Here is a 15,184-nt window from a genome sequence, read left to right on the forward strand (position 1 = left end):
TGCAATTACTTAGTATCTAACATAAGATATTCGACTGAATAAATAAAAAAAAGAGATGGTTGAATAAAAGCAATTCCCTTTATAAGTCTATTTCAATGAGGGCATCGGGATTGATATCTAATTTTGAGCGATAAGATACGTCACGGAATTGCATGAATGCTCCATTGTGCTTAATATTCAAAGGTCAATCTCATGGCAAAGATTATCATACTTGTCTTACAAGATTTCAAAAAGGATCATCTTTCCAGGTCAAGAAATCTCCATGCACGGCCCTTCCACTCCCATCTTTACACAAGAAAATTCACTGACATCGTAAAACTAATCTATTGGAACACTCTCCTGTAGAGAGACATGTTCAAACACGCTGGCCTCATCCCACAAATTGGATACGTCAATACGTGAATTCGCTGAGATTATGCCTAACTCTCAAACGAATTGTTTCTAACTTTTACCGCGTTAGCCAAAATTCCGTGCGCTAGTGTCGTCAACAGGGAGGTTTGAATCCCATATACTTGCCTGAAATGTAGTCGTTCCAGACCTCAACAGCTCCGAACCCGGTGATGAGAACCGTACTCAAAGCCATCACAATGCCGACAGAGAACACGATCAGAGAGGCCCTCCCGTATTCTCTTATGGCCCTCTGAACCACAATTATTCCCAGAAGTGACGCGACGAAGCAGATGAAGGAAAATGTCAGGGCGGTCTCCGTGTGCTCCATCCCCAATAGGATATACTGGAGCACCGACATTGTGGACGAGAAGAAAACCATGAACGAGCAAGTCGCTGCTGTAACCTGCAAGATGAAGTGCAGGTTATGGCTAACAACATATGAATTGGGGTTGGCATTTCAGAAACGGTATGATCCGAAGTGGGTGGGAGCCATAACATAGGATATAGACCTCGCAGGTTTTCTACCATTGGCTTAGTCTATGATGCTAAACATTAAAGCGACTTCACCTAATAATTTCTCGCAGCTCTTGTGAGGACAGGTAGAGTCGCAAATGATATTTTGACAAAGAAGTTACCTCAGGGGCAATTCCCACTTGCAGGAGGAGTGGGCTTATAAGCATTCCACCGCCTATTCCGAAAATTCCACCCAGAAGTCCAGCTAACAGCGCCATTACCGGAAAAATAAGCCTGTTGGGTGGTCCTTCTCTGTTCTGGTCATCAATGTCCATTAAGAAAGAACCACATCTTAATGAGCTTTAAGCAATTGAGCTAATTTATTACAATAACTTCTACACTTCTTATTGAACTTTTTCTACATTTAACCAACCACCTGCTGGCTTGAAACTTGATGTTGAATGCTTTCTTTCCTGAAAAGAATCCATGAAGTAAAGGCCACAGCTAGTGGCATCTGAACAGATGAGAGTAACCAATATCCTGGACCACAGGGCTCCATTGGGATGATACTCTGCACATAATTTAAAACATCATGCACATTAAATCTGTAGTATAAAGTTGGAGGAAAAGATAGTATTGCAGGACAGTAATATGAATAATCTTTGCAAGGATTTACTCAGGAACGTGGCAAAAGAAAAGAAAATTTAGCGGCAAGTTAGTGTGAGGTAAAGTTTAAGCAAGAAATGGTGCTGTTGACCAAAGATGAGTGGTACCATCATCATAAAGCGGCCATTTCTGGTAAGTGTTATGTGAATCCAAGACAAGAAAGGAGGACCATCGTATCAATATAGTAATTTGATGGCAACATCCGAGATTGCGATGCTAGAGCTTATTTGTGGGTTTCTTCCTAGGTTTAATTAAGCATCTTCCAAGTTGCATTCACCGAAAGCAACTCAAACTGAATATTGAAGTCTATGTAGTTTACTTCCATCAGTTGACACCTAAAAATTGATTTAGAGCAAGCTAAGGAGTCCCCATCCATAAACATGTACTCTATATGAGTGGAATGAGACACTTCAATTTTGGAAAAGGAAAAGAAGAAAGAAAAAGCTTTCAGTATAACACCAGAATGAATGACCAAAGATCTGTTGAAAGGACCCTTCTAAGGAGACAAAAGCAAGGAATAATGGATCTAATTTCTTTATCTTCTTTGGAGATATCTGTGGAGCTGTTGATTCTCAATACTTGGCTTTGTTTTGTAGTAAAAAATTTTCATCTTAAGCCTCAACTCTATCAATCCTCTTTTGCCCATCCAAATGTGATCAAACATCAACTTCCAGTAATCTGTTTAAAAAGCCAAAAAAAATTGTATGTGTATATCTAAATAATCAAAAATTTTCAAACTTCTGACCTGTAGAACCTTATGTTACCCGAGTTCACAGAAATTACACGGTAGATTAGAATATTACAAATCTAGACCCACATGAATCCTACATTTAAGAATCAAGCGAGTCATCCCTGAATTATGGAACACAAAGGAATCAAATTTACTGTTCTGTAACATGACTTAATGTCCCCGGTATGAGCAACAAGTTTTTCCACAAAATTCTTTTCACGACTGAGAAAATATTATTTTGAAGATACATCCACAAGCATCCTAATCATGAGTTACTTAAAAATTCAGTTGAAGGCGAATCACTAGATAAGAACTAGGCAATAAGATCTAGTATGATCTGTCTATATATTGAGAATGATCTGTAATTGAAAAAAAATAATGAGAATGAAAACAAAATGGACAGATCTTTTCGTATACTGTATTCATTCACCTAATTCAGTCACAGGGACATGATAACAGGTGACATGATAACTTATTTAGCATTATCAAGATGATGACGGAGTTAAAGGAGATAAAAAAAAACAACATAAAAAATGTAACAGAAGAAACAAACCTGTCCATTTCGATTTCCACGAAGAATATACACAAGGAAGAATGAAAACCAGACCAGAACCAAAACCCCCAATTTCATCCATGGAAACTTTTCTTGACATTTTGGTTCAACGCGCAAAAGAGGCTGTTTTGCAATGTTGGCTTCCTCTGACCGACCAAAACCTCCCTCTCTCACAGACCCATTTTCCAAGTGTACTCTCTCTCCCTTCCTCTGACTCCAGTTTCCAATACGAGACCCCTTTTTTGCAGGTTTTAAAGGTGGACCAAGCAAGAAAGACTGCAAATAGTATCGTGATGAGCCACTCGGGGAAGATAACATGGCATATGACCCCTATACTGACTCCCAACAACATGCATGGCTCTGAGAGGAGTGCAATGTCATAGTCAATCAAGCACTTGCCACCAAACTTGGCGCTCTTGATGGTCAAGTTGCAGATGACATTCGCAATCGACACGCCAGTGACCATGAAAGCCGAGAAGCTCGAGGCTGTCTTGAGCTGGAGGTCTGCAGCTATAGTCAGAATCGGTATGAAAAGCCCACCTCCACCAATCCCACCCGCGCTCGAAATTGCAGATGCTACGAAGCACAAGACACCAGCTTGCACCACCGGAGGTGAAAAAGACTCCAACTTGACGTGAGTCTCTTGAGATTTCGTCATCTGGGTGTGTCTGCATTGATGAGTTTGGTTGCAAAGATCGTGACTTTTGGTGATTCCTGAGATGGGTTCCCTTCCATTGGCATGGGAAAGGCCTAGGATCGTGAAGAAGAAGAAGAAGAAGAAGAAGATGGCTGAGGGTAGGAACGGAGCGGAGAGTCTCTGATTCTTCATATTGAGAGAGCTTGGTGAATGGACAGAAACTAAAAACTGCACTCTCCTGATATACAGCGGTTGAGAGGGATACTTGATCTTCTGCATGGCATTAGTGGGGGAACCAACAAAAAGTGAGTAAACAAATAAATGCAGAACGTGATCATTACCAACTACTAGCACAGCAAGGAGTGAAAGTAATTATTGAAGTGAAGGGAAAAGCAAAAACATGCAATTCCTCGAACTTCTGTTTACTCTCGAAGACTTAAAAATTCAAGAGATGGAGAGAATGTTGCGAGGGACGGTTGATGCTTCGGTTATGGCTAGAGATGGAGAGAGATCTAGATGGATTTGGAGAGAGAAGGTTGGACTTATTTTTGTTTTTCTTTTGTTTTTGTTTTTATTCCTGTTTTGGCCCTTCTACTTTTCTCTTTTTTTGGTTGAATTGACCCTTCTACTTCATTTTAATTTTTAAGGATAGTGCTACCATTGGGATGAGCATGGTCGAGTTTAGAGCTTGAATCGAAAACAAAATCAAGGGATTGATTCTGAAAAAATCTAGACTTGGGAGTTGAATTGGTCCACTCGAGAACTAACTTGGAACCTAATTGGCTGCCCGATAGAACCGGGAACTCGCCTTTCAATTTGTTTTTTGTTTCAAATATATCAAAACACAATAACTAATCTTTTTTTTTTTTAAATTTTCAGTTTAAACGTTTGTCTTTGAAAGCCTTTTCTATATTATTATTTTGAGTTGCCAACTTGTTAGTAATGGATTTTCTTTTGTCAAAATATGTTCACTGGGTCAGAGACGATTCAATTTCGAGTTAGCTAGGGATCCGACCATGGCCTGGCCATTTAAGTTCCTGGATAGAATTGACGGCTGCAAGACTCAATCGAGGAATTGGATCGAACCTAGTCAAGTTCCCAGATTTTAAACCACCGAAACTACGTGATTCTTCGAAAGCCGGTTCCCTGAACCTGCAACATTACTCACCCTTAGCCGCCACACTAGTAGTCTCAAGATTTTTGCGCAAGAACCAATATTGTCGCTCCTCTTTCTTCGTTTTAAAATGGCCCATCTACTTTTTTCGGTGCTCCGCACGAAGTAAGGGAGTCATACGGCAAAAATGCTTGATCAGGACGATCTGGATGTTTATGTAACATTCTTATGTGCACTCGTGACGCTGATGAGGCTCTCGTGGTGCCAAGCATGCACCGAATTAGTTACAGTAAAAGGAAATTAACAATACGGAGAGAAAAAAAAAAACATACATACATAGAGAGAGACACACACAAAAACAACTAATCGTGCGTCGGTTGAGCCCACGACCGCGAGAAGAAATGGTCACGATGTTCTTATATCATGCCCACTCACTCACACACACATTTTGAGAGATAGAGAGATACACACCCGCATTGGTTGCGTGCTCCGGGAGTGCCACGTAGGCCACAGTCCAGTCCAGTAATTGGTTGCCAAGTGTCCAGGCGGGGGCCCACTTCTCAGATTGACAAGTGCCCCCGCTTCCTCACGTTTCTCCGTGTAGCCCCCAGCCGTCTTCATGCCACATCGACGGAATGGCACACGTGGCGACCAATCACTGGACAGGACCGCTCCTGGTGCAGCAGCAGCAGCAGCATGGGGTTGAGGAGTGACGTGGCAGTCAACGTCGCTTAGGGTCTAGATAGCATCCATTGAGGAAGGTGAGTTGTCAGCGGTCTCCAATGTATTTTGTATCCTTTAATTCATTTTTTTATGAATTAATATTACGAAAAATCATAAATAGTAAATATGTGAAGAACGAAGGGGTAAAATCTTAAACTGGTACATCCCGTCAATTGTCACGAGTCATTCAATTTAGCAATTTAACAGTAAAATTTAACGAAAATAAACACTGGTAAATTTGTCACATGTGTACTAATATGAAGTTTGAGGTGGTCAAAACATTAGTTCGGGGTAAATTTATTATAAGTGAAATAATTTGAAATTTTTCGTGATATTTACCTTTTTTTATCTTCCTTTTCTTGGAAAACTAGGTTTTGCATTTTTTTTTACTCCATGAAAAAAGATTTTCTCTTATATGGTCACTCAAACACATAGTGATGTCGGTTTAGTCTCAAAACGAGAAAATTCATGTCGACATCTGTTTTTGTTTTTTTTTAATGGTGTTAAATCCACTTTAGCAAAATCTAGGCTTAAGGACCAAAGGCGGCTCCCTTTTACAAAATATACGTATCCTCTTCTTCGAACGAAAGGAAGTCGGGACTTGATTATAAATTTCGAGCGGTACACGTTTTCTTAAAAGGAGTCGAATGCTCGACCACTTCCCTAGACAACTACATCTTATCGATGTGAAAGGTCTAGGATCGTGACGTGGGCTTGGTATTGATTGAAGAAACAAAGAGATCCTGCGAAGGAGGAGGATGGAGTAGACTCGAAACAAACGTGCGCGGTTATTGAACGGGTGACTAAATGTCAAGGACCGATTTGACTGGGCGTGATCACTATCTTATCGAGATTTTGAAAAGTATAAGAGGTGATTCTCCTGCCTTCACTTTTGTGTAGTGCTGTCTTTTTTTCTCCTCTTAGTGACAGCATCTTGCCCCCGACAGGGCGGACACCGCACGTTTGGATCTTTGTGAAAGTTTGGGGTCTTGAGTCTGCCATGGTGTTGGTACTTGCAAGCATGTTGTTCTTCGTAAATTAAATTCGTTTTGCGGTATCATCGATATTGTAATCGTCGAATGTTTTAATAGCGGGTTGCCACAAGTTCAGCCATCTTTTACCTCTGTCCTCGGAGTTTCATCGACAGCATTCATCCTTGCCCATCTCTCCGCGCTGCAGTTTGAGTTTTCGAAACATCATCTCTCGATAAATTGTTGACATCCAAGTGTTTCGTCCATTGCTAGTTTGCGAGAACGTCATGCATCAATCTTCACAATGTATTGATCTATTAACTGAATGCTACGTAGAAATTAAAGTCTACCCTCTATATGCAAATGAAGTAACCTCTGAAGATGGGAGTCTCGTGTCATAGTCAGTGTCTCCTGTGCATTCCTTTGGTTTCTGGAATCACTTACTACAGATCAAAATAACTGGGGAACTATGTGATTACTCAGGACGTGAATGACAATATTTCTCGTCCCCAACCTTATTCCCCGGACGAGTTTTTAAACAAAAAGTAGTATTTGATAGACCTGTTAAATGGATCTTAAAACCCATATATGACCCATTAAAAAAAAAAGAGTCAATACAACTTTGAAAAGCCCATCTTAAATAGATTTTAAAATTTTAAGTCTATCATAAATGGGTTTTAATGGATTGAGTGTGGAACCTATTTCCAACCCACTCATTAAACCCACCCCCTTTTTATAAAAATATTCTTTTAAAAATCGAAATTTTTATTTTTATTTTTTCTTTTCTTTTCTTTCTTTTTTTTTAATTTTATTTCTTTTCTCTTTCTCTTTTCGGCCGGTGGCCAATCACAGCGATGGCCAGCGATCAGCGACCGGCCACAAGGGAGGAATGACCTCGCCCTATTCCGGCGAGCCCGAGGCCTCGCCGATCTGGCTCGCCGGAATCGGGCAAGCTCGAGTCTCGCCTGAGGCCGGCGAGGCCTCAGCCTCGTCAGATTAGCGAGCTCGAGTTTCGCCGGCCTTCGACGAGCTCATCCTCGCCCATGGCCGGTGGCCGGCCACAGGCCAAAAATAAAGGAAAGATTAAAAATTTTAAAATTTTAAAAATTGGATTTTAAAAAAATTAAAATTAATAAAATAAAAAATATAATTAAAAATTGTATTGCATGAAAATGTTTTAGTAGTATAATTTTTAAAAAAAGTCATAAAAATAAGTTTTCCTATATTGAGTTAAATATATGAGTGTTTTAGCAATATGGGTTGGGTCGAGTATGGGTCGAGTATGGATCGGGTCGGGTCGGGTGACATTATAAATAAATGGGTTATAAATGAGTTAATGAGTCAATTTGGGCCGGACCATTTATGACTCGACTCAAACCTGACCTGACTCACCCGTTTAACAAGTCTAACGTTTGATAACAATACAAAATTTCTATTCCCGGAATAGAAATTCGCTTGATAAGTTATTCTTAAATTTCTGTTTCTGGTGGCCGGCCGGTGAGGGGTGGCGGCAGCAGTGCAAGCAGAGGGGCGCACGGCCACGCACGACGGCGGCGTAGGCGAGCGGGGTCGTGGGGGCGGCGGGCAAGAAGAATGAACAATAAGAGATAGTTGTTTTTTCTAATTCTGTTCCAATAGAAAAGTAGAAAATTTTAACTTCTCATTTCTATTCCAAATCTATTTCTAGGCCAAAATTTGTCCTAGAAATAAAAAAATGAAATTATTTTATCAAACGGATTTTTGTTCCAAACCTGTTCCGGGAAACAGAATGGTTATCATTGGTGCCTTCAGTATCCAACATAAAATATTCAACTAAACAAATCCAAAAAGAGACGATTGAATAAAAATAACTCCCTTTATAATTCTATTTCGATCGGGGTACCAGATTGGTTTCGAGTTTTGAGTGATAAGATACGTCGCGGAATTGTATGAATGCTCCATCGTGCTTAATATTGAAAAGTCAATCTCATGGCAAGGATTATCATACTCGTCTTACACTATTTTACAAAGGATCATCTTTCCAGGTCAAGAAAGCTCCATGCACGGCCCTTCCGCTCCCATTGTTACACAATAAAATACCGGAGATAGTAAAACTAGTCTGTTGGAACAGTCTCCTATAGAGAGACATGCTCAAATGTGTTGGCGTCGTCCCAACTGAGATGAGAGTATGCCTATCTCTCCCTATTCCTTACTAGTTGAAGAGAAACGAGCTGTTTCTAACTTTTACAGCGAGTGCGCTTAGCGAAAATTCCATGCGCTAGAGTCGTCGACAGGGAGGTTTGAATCCCATATACTTACCTGAAATGTAGTCATTCCAGATCTCAACAGCTCCGAATCCGGTGATGAGAACCGTACTCAAAGCCATCACAATGCTGACGGAGAACACGATGAGCGAGGCCCTCCCGTACTCTCTTATGGCCCTCTGAACTACGATTATTCCCAGAAGTGATGCGACGAAGCAGATGAAGGAAAATATCAGGGCGATGTCTGTGTGCTCCATCCCCAATAGGATATACTGGAGTGCCGACATTGTGGACGAGAAGAAAACCATGAACGAGCAAGTCGCTGCTGTAATCTGCAAGATGAAGTGCAGGTTATGGCAAACAAAATCTGAATTGGGCTCGGCCTAACAGATTCGGTCTTTCATATAGGATACGGACCTTACAGGTACAATTGGCTTAGTCTATGATGCTAAACATTAACGTGACTTCACCTAATAATTTCTGCCAGCTCGTACGAGGAAACGGTAGAGTAGCAATTGATATTTTGACCAAGAAGTTACCTCAGGTGCAATTCCCACTTGCAGGAGGAGTGGGCTTATAAGCATTCCACCGCCTATTCCGAAAATTCCGCCCAGAAGTCCAGCTAACAGTGCCATTACCGGAAAAATAAGCCTGTTGGTTGGTCCTTCTCTGTTTGGGTCATCAATGTCCTTAAAAAAAGAACCACATCTTAATGAACTTCAAGTAATCGAGCTAATTTACAACTTTTACAGTTCTTATTAATCTCTTTCTGTATATAATTAAACACCTGCTGGCTCGAAACTTGATGTTGAATGCTTTCTTTCCTGAAAAGAATCCATGAAGTGAAGACCCCAGCTAGTGGAATCTGAACAGATGAGAGTATCCAATATCCTGGACCACATGGTTCAATTGTGATGATACTCTGCACATGATTTCAAAAATCATGCACGTTAAATCTGTAGCATAAAGTTGGAGGAAAAGATAATATTGAAGGACAGTCATATGAAGAATCTTTGCAAGGATTTGCTCAGGAAAAAGAAAAGAAAAAAGAAGAGAGAAAATTTTGCGGCAGGTTAGTGTGCTGTAAAGTTTAAGCAAAAATGGTGCAGTGGACCTAAGATGAGTGGTCCCATCATCACAAAGAGGTCATTTCTCATACAAGACAAGAATGGAGGACCATGGTATCAATATAGTAATTTCATGGCAACATCCGAGATTGTAAATACCGCAGCTTATTTGTTGGTTTCTTTCTAGGTTCAATTTGCTAGCACAAAGCATCTTCCAAGTTGCATTCACTGAAAGCAACTAATACTGATATTAAAGTCCATGTAGTTTACTTCCATCAGTTGACACTTCAAAATTGATTTATAGCAAGCTCGCGAGTCACCACCATCCATAGACAAGTACACTATATGAGTGGAATGACATACTTCAGTTTAGAAAAAGAAAAGAAAAAAGAAAAAGCTTTCAACATAACACCAGAATGAATGACAAAAGATCTGTCAAAAGGACAAAGATAAGGAATAATGAATCTAATTTCTTTATCTTCTTTGGAGATATCTGTGGGGCTTCTTAATACTTGGCTTTGTTTTGTAGTATAAGATTTTCATCTTAAGCTTCAAGTCTATCTATCAATCCTCTTTTGCTTGATCAAACATCAACCTCCAGTAATCTGTTTGAAAAGCAAAAAAAAAAAAAGAAGAAAAAGAAGAAAATGTTCATGTATATCTAAAATAATAATAAAATTTTAAACTTCTGACATTCAGAATCTTATATTACCTGAGTTCACAGGATTTACACGGTGGATTAGAATATTACAAATCTAGACCTACATTAGTCCCACATTCAAGAATCAAGCAAGTCATCCCTGAATTATACAACACAAAGGAACAAATTTGCTGCTCTGTAACATGACCAAATGTCCCCTGCATGAGCAACAAGTTTATCCACAAAATTCTTTTCACGTCTGAGACAATATCATTATTGAGATAAATCCATAAACATCCTGATTACCAGTTACTTAAAAAATCAATGGAAGGTGACTCACTAGATAAGAACAAGGCAAAAAGATCCAGCATGATCCGCCTCTATATTCTGAACATGAAGATAACATGGATATATCTTTTGGTATGCTGTATTCATTTACATAATTCAGTCACAGGGACATGATGATTCTTTAGCATCATCTACGATGATGGAGTTGAAGGAGATGAAACAAAACAAAAAAAGTGTAACAGAAGAAACAAACCTGTCCATTTCGGTTTCCACGAAGTACATACACGAGGAAGAATGAAAACCAGACCAGAACCAAAACCCCCAATTTCATCCAAGGAAACTTTTCTTGACATTTTGGTTCAACACCCAAAAGAGGCTTTTTTGCAATTTTGGCTTCCTCTGACCCATCAAAACCCCCCTCTCGCACAGACCCTTTTTCCAAGTGTACTATCTCTCTCGCTTCCTCTGACTCCAGTTTCCAATACGAGACCCCATTTTTGCAGGTCTTAAAGGTGGACCAAGCAAGAAAGACTGTGAATAGTATCGTGATGAGCCACTCGGGGAAGACAACATTGCATATGACACCTATACTGACTCCCAACAACATGCATGGCTCCGAGAGGAGTGCAATGTCATAGTCAATCAAGCACTTGCCACCAAACTTGGGGCTCTTGATGATCAAGTTGCAGATGACATTCGCAATGGAACCACCAGTGACCATGAAAGCTGAGAAGCTCGAGGCTGTCTTGAGCTCAAGGCCTGCAACTATAGCGAGAATTGGTATGAAAAGTCCACCTCCACCAATCCCACCTGCGCTCGAAACAGCAGCTGCTACGAAGCACAAGACACCTGCTTGCACCATTGGAGGTGGAAAAGACTTAAACTTGACATGGGTCTCTTGTGGTTTCGTCATCTGGGTGTGTCTCCATTGATGAGTTTGGCTGGAAAGATCATGACTTCTCGTGATACTTGAGATGGGTCCCCCTCCTTGAGCATGTGAAACGCTTAGGATTGTGAAGAAGAAGAAGAAGAGGGCTGAGAGTAGGAATGCACTGTTCATGTTGAGGGACTTTGGTCAGTGGACCATAGAAATGAACCTGCACACTCTTTATACACGGGAGGTAGGGAAGGATCTTTTGGTACTTTGCCTGGCATTAGTGACGAAACCGACAGAAGGCGAGTAAATAAAAAAAAATAGTTAAAAAGTGATTATGATTGGTTATCAGCACAGCAGAAAGTGAAGTAATTATTAAAGAATGGGAAAGTGGGGAGGCTAACAGCTGGGATAATACATCCAAGTTTGGTAAGGAAAAAGCAAATCATGCCAAAGTTTGGTGAGGACAAAAAAAAAACACAAATCATGCAATTCGTCTATGCTAAAACGTAGGGGCGAGCAAGATGGACCGTCTAAATTGGGATCGGACCGGACCGGACAAGATTGAACTGACCGATTTGGTCTGGTTCTAGAGAATATCAATCCGGTTTCCGATTCCTTAAAGTAAAACTGGTTTCCAAGCGATCCAATTCCCGGTTCTAGGGTGGGAACCGGACCGGATCGGACCGATAAATGTATATTTTTAATTTTTTCATATATATATTTATTTACTTTTTAACATTTTTGAAAAAAAACAGAAAAGCCTAATATAATTTCTCAAATTCCCACTTACCTTTTACCAATAAGTGATTGGTCCAATTGGAATGGGACCGGATTAGACCGGTCCGCGGTCCCAAGACAAGCCGGTCCGGTCCCCGATCTTAGAAATTGGGAACCGGTCCTCCTGGTCCAATTTCCGATTCTTGAGTTTGTTCGGACTGGATCGGAAATCGCTTACCGCTACTAAAACGATGAAGCTCTGTCCACTTCCAGGATTGTGAACTTTCCTGTTTACTTTCGATGAGTGAAAAGTCTCAAAGTTAGTAAAAAATCATTCGAGAGAGATATTTGTGTATCTTTTATGATGTAATTAATGAAAAAATCATTGAAGAAAGAGAGAGAGATTTGTGTTATCTTTTGGTATGTAATTAATGTGAGGGTAAAAGTTGCAAAAAAATTCAAAACTATTTTGACTGGACACATTTATTACGAACACTTTTTGTGATATTGAAAATCCTAAATTATTTTTATCGCGACGGATTTATCCTAAAGCTTTTTTTTTGTGATATAACAAATTCAAAATTTGTACCTATGTGACATATTTGCCATCCGTCAATGTTCTGTTAGATGATTTTTCAATCAAAATAACGTCGTTTTATAGTCACGTAGGCGTCATGTCAGCACTGTTTGTTTTTGGAGTATTTGTAGGTAAAATTTTAATGATTTTGTTAACAGAATTTTGACAGAAGGTAAATGTGATATACAAAAATATTTTGAGAGTTTTGATATTATTAAAAAAAATTTAAAGTAAATATGTTCACCGTTCAATGATTTTGTTTTTAGTGGCTTTTGTCCTTAATGAAAAGGTTGTCCAGGACTGCAATTGAGACTCCTTGAAGCGGGAGGGCTGCTCCTGATGGGACGGTTGAAGCTTGGCCTATGGCGAGAGAGAGAGAGAGAGAGAGAGAGAGAGAGAGAGAGAATTTAGATGGATTAGGAGAGAGAAGGTAGGAGATGAGAAAGTTTTTTGTTGTAGAGTTATATAATTCTGCGGGGGCGAATGATTTTTACTTTTATTTTTCACTCTAACGTTTTTACTTTATTATTAGACAGGATGCTATCCTTAGTGAGAGCACGTCGAAACCCGAAATGGAGCCGATGGATTGATTTCAGAAAATTTGGAATTGAGAATTAAATCTACTCTAAAACTAACTTGGAACCGAACCATCTGTTGCTTGTTCTCCATTTTCTTAAGTTTCGGTACATTAACGTTAAAATAACTATTTTTTTTTCATTTTGAGTTGAAATTTTGTCTTTGGAAGTCTTTTTCCTTATTTGAGTTGTTAACTTTTTTTAATGGAACAATTATTTTTCAAAAGTATTCTCACCGGTTCAAAATTTATTCAGGATCGATTTTTCTCGGGAATCGACCTAGCCGGTTCCATTTCTAAACAAAAAGCATGGGTTCAAGATTGATATAGGGGTCGAACCGAACATGGTCGGTTCCTAGGTTTCAAACCCTAGAACCTACCTAGTTATCGTTGGAACCAGCATAGAATCGGGTTGGCAATGCCGGTTCCCAAATTGAACCTCGACCATTACTCACCCTTAAGTATCACACCAGCAGTTTTTGTGTTTTTGCTTGAAAACCAAAATTATTTTTCTTCTTTTTTCTTGCAAAAGGGTCCATGTAGTTTTTATAATCCTTCTCTTATAAAGCTCCACGCAAAGTATGGAGTTGGATGGAAAAAATGCTTGCTTAGACAATCTGGATATTGGTGTTACATTCTTATTTGCACACCTGATGCTGATGTAGCGCTCCGATGTCAATTACGCACCTAATTTTTTTTTTTGGTCAAGTATTATGCACCAAAAGAGAGAGAGAGAGAGAGAGAGAGAGAGAGAGAGAGAGAGAGAGAGAGAGAGAGAGAGGTATATTCTACAAACATCTAGTTGTTTTTGAGAGACAGAGAGAGCATGGGTCGGGAAGTGACGTAGTGGTCGCCATTGCTTGGGGGCATTAGCATGGAGGAAGGTGACTAGGGAGTGGCTTATGTTGATGCTGTCAAGTACGCAAGAGTCATATCATCACCCATCACAAGTAGTGAACTGATGAGCTTTTCATTTTGGGATCCTTTGATTATTTTTATCTTCCTTTTTGTATAAAACATCTTGGAAACCTTGAAAGTTCTGCCTTTTTCACTCCATGTAATGGTTTTTTTCTTGATAAATCTAACTTGTCCAATTGACTGAAAAATGCGACGGTTCTTCTTAAATCTAGAGAGAGAGGATTGTGTAGTAGGGGCCTAGAATTGGGGACACCACGAAGGATTGGTTTCATAAACTGGGAACCGGGAACAGTCCACTAGTTCCCTACCTACTCGGGGACCGGACACCGGTTCATTCGGTTCCTGGGTGGGTCCATGGAATCGGCCATTACATAGTAATCATCATATTGTCCTAAGAGTTTTCAAGAAACACGACCACATAAATGATCATCATTTTGTTTAGCAGCATCTATTAGTTGCTGAAGTTTTTAACAAAACAAAAACAACGGAAGATCTCTTACTTGCAACCGAAACTGGTAAATGTTGAAGCGTTTGTAATTATATAGTTTGCTCAATTCTTATGCTAGCATCATATTAAGGTTTAATAAAGCAACATTTTGACTTTCTTCAGCGTAGATGGGATTTATCTGGTTTAACTTCTTATAAGTGTAATTAACGGGATGCTTTTAGGACAAATTTGTAGGCAGAACTAAAAGATCAGCTGGGACAATAAAGACAAAAGATGATGAAGTTTTTAAATAATCATAGAAGGCATTCCCGCGATTCAGTGCACGAAATACGCATGGATTCCTTTGTGACATGACATATATATCGATCCGATCAGGGTGGTCCGGATGGATGAGTCCACACTTGGAACCGGAAATTAGACTGATACTGATTGATTTCAAGTTACTGGAACTAGGAACCGGATTGGCTCCTACGGGACCGCCCATAATCGGCCATTTTGGTCCGGTCTGGTTATTTTGCTCACCCGTATAGTGTATTGGTAAGAGCGACTGCCACACAGGGGTTGCTCACTTGAGGAGGATGATATGGTTCTTATCTTA

The 15,184-nt window shown here is 39.8% G+C and overlaps 1 protein-coding gene and 1 pseudogene across 1 annotated transcript; both read right to left on the bottom strand.

Annotated features, from left to right (window-relative positions):
- Positions 1-251: 251 nt before the first annotated feature.
- LOC115677835 (sulfite exporter TauE/SafE family protein 5-like) lies at positions 252-3,880 on the bottom strand (annotated as a pseudogene).
- A 4,281-nt stretch (positions 3,881-8,161) lies between these two features.
- LOC115677836 (sulfite exporter TauE/SafE family protein 5-like) lies at positions 8,162-11,550 on the bottom strand. Its single transcript, XM_030601057.2, has 4 exons — positions 10,729-11,550; positions 9,268-9,402; positions 9,020-9,169; positions 8,162-8,812 (listed from the first exon to the last, which is right to left on the bottom strand). The coding sequence occupies exons 1-4, from the start codon at positions 11,533-11,535 to the stop codon at positions 8,495-8,497; spliced, it is 1,410 nt and encodes a 469-aa protein (XP_030456917.2). The 5' UTR covers positions 11,536-11,550; the 3' UTR covers positions 8,162-8,494.
- Positions 11,551-15,184: the final 3,634 nt, after the last annotated feature.

The sequence above is a fragment of the Syzygium oleosum genome, unplaced genomic scaffold (genome assembly GCF_021117445.2).
Source record: "Syzygium oleosum isolate NSW1041296 unplaced genomic scaffold, Sole_v2.1 Sole_v2.29, whole genome shotgun sequence".
NCBI lineage: Eukaryota > Viridiplantae > Streptophyta > Magnoliopsida > Myrtales > Myrtaceae > Syzygium > Syzygium oleosum.

Bases quoted from the DNA above. Each gene is read 5' to 3' on its own strand.
- LOC115677836 (XM_030601057.2), bottom strand. From the start codon at position 11,535: ATGAACAGTGCATTCCTACTCTCAGCCCTCTTCTTCTTCTTCTTCACA. The intron at 9,403-10,728 runs GTTTGTTTCTTC...AATCATGTGCAG, and splicing joins GTGGAAACCGAAATGGACAG to AGTATCATCACAATTGAACC. The intron at 9,170-9,267 runs GTGTTTAATTAT...TCTTTTTTTAAG, and splicing joins ATCAAGTTTCGAGCCAGCAG to GACATTGATGACCCAAACAG.